The 5,540-nt window shown below is 43.3% G+C and overlaps 1 protein-coding gene across 1 annotated transcript; it reads right to left on the bottom strand.

The window, feature by feature from the left end:
* Positions 1–3,228: 3,228 nt before the first annotated feature.
* LOC139724578 (uncharacterized) lies at positions 3,229–4,521 on the bottom strand. The gene has a single exon (XM_071635710.1). It carries the CDS (start codon positions 4,519–4,521, stop codon positions 3,229–3,231), a length of 1,293 nt encoding a protein of 430 aa, XP_071491811.1.
* Between the last annotated feature and the right edge of the window lie 1,019 nt (positions 4,522–5,540).

Genomic DNA, 5,540 nt, shown 5'->3' with positions numbered 1-5,540 from the left:
CAATAGGATAAGTAATAGCTAAAAAAGATCTACAATGTACTTCCACCTCTAATTTAACAAGAAACACGAGGTTTTGACACAATGCTGTATACGTAAAATCTACGTAAAAATTGAGACTTAGTAGTACAGCCTTTCGGTGGCAGTAAAGAAAGATGATACAATCACATTTTTCTCCCTCCTGAACGGGGGAGGTCCTCTCCAAATGATGCAGTAAACGCGTTTCTTCATGTGAAATAATCAACGGAGACACTTAATGTCTTGTATAGGCCTACAGAAAAAAAAGTCTGCTGTCAATGTGAATTTTGCCACTTTCTGTAGGACCTCCTTGGTTGAGCTATATGTTTCACCTCGGCAGCAATGACGTATAGGTCTCATGGCATCGCTAATAGAACAAAGGAGAAACTAAGCAAGTCCACATAGCTTATGAGATATATCAAAAATAGAACTCAGATTTTGTCATTATACTTCCTGCTCTCGGGCCCTTTCCTTTCAACTTCCAGCCCTTCAATTATGGAATGTTCTATACCTCCAGATGTGAAGGAAACAACCGTTCTCATGTCTATAATGGCTTCTTGTTTGATATTCCCATCTCAAACAGTCCCTTCACAACACTGAGTTATAAGTTTACTTGCACCACACACTTTGGTAAATCACTTTGTTTTAGCAAAGACCATTCCATTCTTATATCTGTACATTAGCTGTTCTACTGAATGGAATAGAGTTTACCCTGCACTTTTTTTTTTAAACAGGCACACATTTCTTTCATACTATCAATTATTACAAGCCTACGACACAGTGTTGGTATCTCAATAAAGCATAATAATGTAATAATGCAAACTATATCGTGTGGTATAATGTGCCCAAGATTTTATTCATCATTGATAACACTTCTGATTATCTTGCAGTATTGTCACAGATGAAAAGAAATGACGCACAATTTTGATAATGTGAATGCGGTAAAAATTCAGCGTAACAGGGATAACCTAATTATCATTAACAAGGATTTACAGGGAAACATGGCTGGTTTATACGTTGTGGTATATGGCAAAATATAAACGAAGTGTTGTTTGCATATTAATTATTTGAATGTAGGCATCACTAATGTTATCTAGTTTTGTATTGTATTTTGTAATCTTGTATACGTTTTCTTCTTCTTCTTCTTCTTCCGATGAGTACATCCCTCTGATAAGAGTATTGTCGTACTTGGCAGGCAAAAGCGCAGTCACGGAGACACACAAAATAAGAGTGCATTTTGGGTGCAATTTGGGACAAACAAAAATAAATAACTAAGCTACCGTGCGAGTAAAAATAACTCCCTTTGGCTGTCTTAACAGAGGGTGAGTGGTGTCAGGCGGCTCCGGAATAACTCGAGAGACGGAGCAGCAACCACTGTTGGAGGTAGGGCGTTCCACATGCGGACAACACTTGGGAAGAAGCTGTGTTGGAAAATGATGATTCTACAGTGTTGCTGTCTAAACTGTTGATCATGGCCTCTAGTTGCATGTAGGTCTGGAGTGGGGTACAGGAATGGAGGCCCAGAGGGGATGGCAACAAGACCATTAACGATCCTGTACAGCATGGTGACTTTGCTGTGTGCACGTCGCTCCTGCAGGGTCTGCCATTGAAGGTTTTGTAGCATCTGGGCGACACTACTTTTGTATCTGTAGTCTGCCTTTACGAATCTAGCCGCACGTCGTTGGACCATTTCGATCTGGGAGATGAGGTCCTTAGTGTGAGGATCCCACACCGTGGAGGAATATTCCAGAATGGGACGTACGTAGGTCTTATATGCCAGTTCCTTAATGTTGGCAGGGCATCTCCTCAAATTGCGTCGAAGAAAGCCGAGTGTGCTATTGCTTTTCTTACATGTGGATTGGATATGTGGCTTCCAGCTAAGACTTCGATGAAGGGTAACGCCAAGGTACTTAGCCTCATCGACAGTCCGGAGTGCTGTCCCATGGATGGAGTACGGGGATGTTCCAATGATGTTCTTCCTCTTGTTAGATATCCTCAATACTTCGCATTTGTCGGCATTGAAGGACATGAGCCAAGTCTTCTCCCATTCCTGGACACTGGTGAGATCCCTGTGTAATGCATCTACATCCTCATGGGTTTTGATGGATCGATAAAGGAGGGCATCATCTGCATAGAGGCGTATAGATGAGGAAACGCACTCAGGAAGATCGTTAATGAAGACCAGGAACAGGAGGGGTCCAAGAACTGTTCCCTGAGGTACTCCCGATGTCACACTTGTGGTGGTACTCTCTTTCCCCTCAAGTATGACCTTCTGAGTCCGTCCTTGGAGGAAGTCACGAATCCATGACAGCAGGTGACCTCTGACTCCATAGTGACTCAGTTTGAGGAGAAGACGCTCGTGTGGTACTTTGTCGAAAGCTTTGGCGAAATCAAGGAGGATGGCATCAATCTGTTGTTTATCATTAAGGCCTGTGGCAAGGTCGTGTACAGTCACAAGTAGTTGCGACTCGCATGATCGTCCCCTTCTGAAACCATATTGGGCTTCCGTCAAGAGATTATGGGTGTCCAGGTGGTGCATAATTTGGCTGTGGATTATGTGTTCTGCTGTTTTACAGATGATCGAAGTTAGGGAGATAGGTCGGTAATTCGTGGCTCTGTGCTTGTCCCCCTTCTTGAAAATGGGTACGATGTTAGCCATCTTCCATTCATGGGGAATCCTCCCCTGATTTAGAGTAGCATTGAAAAGAAGACAAAGGACAGGAGCTAGTTGATCTGCAAGTTCCTTGAGAAGATAGGCAGGCAGGTTGTCTGGACCACAAGCGGTATGTGGTTTAAGGTTTGCCAGAAGCTTCCTAACCCCTTCGCTGTGAACAGTGAAAGTAGGTACCGTGGGGTGTGGGCTGGTGCCCAGTTCAGGTAGTGTAGATGTTTCCTCATTTGTAAAAACTGAGGTAAACTGGTTGTTGAGGAGCCTGGCCTTGGCTGATGCATCACTCTGCAGGACGCCATTTTGCATCAGAGGTGCAACACCGGAATTCTCGCATCGAGTACTCTTTATGTATGACCAGAACTTTTTAGGGTTACCATCTTCACAGAGCATGTCACCTATATAGGTATGATAGGCAGACCTGCATTTTTGCTGCATGAGTTTCTTGAGGCTTTTGTATTTGTCCCAATCTTCCGTCTTCTTAGAATTCTTTGCCCTTTTGAAGGCTACTTTCTTTTTCTTTGACAAGCGCTTCAGATCTTGGTTTATCCACGCTTGGCTGAAGCGGGGGAGGAGAGTTTTGATGGAACCATGGTTTCCAGAACTTTGTGAAGGAAGGATGTAATATCTCTCCACAGCTGGTCCACATTGGTGTTGGTAGAGTTTGACTCCATATATGACTTACTAAAGGCAAGAGTTTCCGCCCTGATGTTGTCGAAGTCTGCCTTTCTCCAAAGAAAGACTCTGCGAGGGGCTGGTTTCTGCCTCTTAGCACGGACGTCAGAGAGTGCGAGAACCATGTCATGGTCGCTGACTCCTGGCATTGGTACGCACTTGCTCAGTAGCGATGGCCTATTTGTAAGAAACAAGTCTAATGTCTTGTCTCCTCTTGTTGGAAAATCAACAGACTGCGACAGACCTACATCATTGAACATTGATATGAAGTAGTTGTTCAGTGCAACAGAATATTGGTGACCGGTTATAGTACAGGTGTCCCAGCTGATGTCAGGAAGATTGAAATCTCCGCTGATCCAGACTACAGCAGATGGGTTATTGCACATGATCCTCTGTATGGACTGGCACAAGGACTGAGCATATTCAAGATCATTTTTGGGTGGGCGATAGACAGACATAACGATGAGGGGCTGCTGGCCGTAGACCTGGATCTTAGTTGCTACAAGCTCGCAGTCTGATTTCACGTCTATCTCACAGTCTACAAGATCATGTTTTGTGGCAAGAAGAACACCTCCATATCCATCGTGTCGATCTTTTCTGACAGGGGCATTATAACCTGGTGGCATCATTTCTGAATTCAACATAGAAGGCTTAAGCCATGTTTCATTAGCAATTATAATATCTGGCTGGCTGCTCTCCACTGCTTCCCAAAAAGCTTCCCTTTTGGCATTCATGGATTGCAGATTGGCAGAAAGGATCTTCAAGGGTCTTGCAACTATCTTCCTCCTTTTGGTCTCAGCATTACTGTTGCTTTTGATCGGGGAGGACCGATAAACAGGAGATCCCGGATTTGGTAGAGAGTCTGTTAAGTCCTGATTTCTCTTGGAGTTGTGATGAGAAGTGGTTTGCACGCCTGATTCATCACCACTAGGCGTACTAGATCCACTCTGATTTGATGAGTTTTCAATATCTGATAAGACTTGGAATTTATTATCCGATTCACTTAGATAAGAGTCGAGTACTGACAGCGAGTGATTTGGTGAGTCACAGGCTGCACAAATCCAGCTAACATTTGACTTGTTGATTCTGTCATAGGATTCAGATGACATTCCCATGCAGTCAGTGTGATACCAGGTGTCACGTGTATCACACGCAACGGCCATTCTGGTTTTTGACCAACGAACAGCTTTCCTACATACACCACATGGATACTTGGGAGTGTAGGGGCCCGGATTGACTTCAGTGTCATGTGATTGGGTTATCAGAAGAATGGCAATATACAACAAATCAGAATTCTCATTTGGATTTGGTCTAACTCTTGTACTGTTTAGACTCGACATTGATGATACCCAGGATGCTTGGAGGAATCTATGATTGGTGCTCTGGGTGGAACATTCAAAGAGTAGAACTGTTCCCTTGGAAGCATCAACATTTTGTGGTGGTGAGTTGGTGTTACTGGTAGAAAATGGTGTAACAAATGAGTCAGATGGTACAAGGTTTGATACCAAAATGGGCATGCAAAGAAGCCCTGCAAAAATCTGCAAGTTGAGCATTATGGGTAAGACTGACCTTGACGGTGACAGCACACATAGACTAACTTCGATACAATCCTGGATGGCTCCAAACGGGAGCAGGTTAAAGTTGAAAAAGCTTGACTTGACAGGCCTTGCTTGGTTACAGAGTCGAAAGGCTTGGCTGGAGCTGAGTTGAGTGAGATGGCATCCACTCAAAATTAAAAATCAATTTTTGGTGCAGGAAAAAATATCCAGATATCTCTGTTAATCATTTATAAAAAGATCAGAGCATCATACATTTTTGAGAATCCTGGATGACCGTTGGTTGTATTAAGATCCATGGTCATTGACTAAGAAGTGCACAGCACAGGGTAGTAAATTTACGGTCGTAGACTAACATGTCCCCATGAAATGAAGCCAGCACGAGAAAGTCATATGTGGGACTGTTCTCAACAGCTTTTCAAATATGGCTGCCCTGGTTTGTGTGGGCCCGCCAGAATGTAATCACTGGAAATACACAAATGAGGCAGTGAATTCCACGCTTTTTCACCAAATGTGGTCCAGAATAAAGATGACTGGTATAAAAGAATAATTTTGGTGAAAAAATCCTTCCCAAAAAGTGAAATTTAAACACATATTTCCAATAAAATCAGGAGCACTCCGAAAAC

The sequence above is a fragment of the Diadema antillarum genome, unplaced genomic scaffold, assembly GCF_040938485.1.
Source record: "Diadema antillarum isolate AM-2024a unplaced genomic scaffold, OU_Dant_1.0 scf00000223, whole genome shotgun sequence".
In the NCBI taxonomy this organism is placed as follows: Eukaryota; Metazoa; Echinodermata; class Echinoidea; order Diadematoida; family Diadematidae; genus Diadema; species Diadema antillarum.
The sequence above is the reverse complement of the archived record's forward strand: the minus strand, read 5'-3'. Positions and strand labels throughout refer to the sequence as shown.

Coding starts and splice junctions, on each gene's coding strand:
- LOC139724578 (XM_071635710.1), bottom strand. CDS start 4,521: ATGGCCGTTGCGTGTGATACACGTGACACCTGGTATCACACTGACTGC.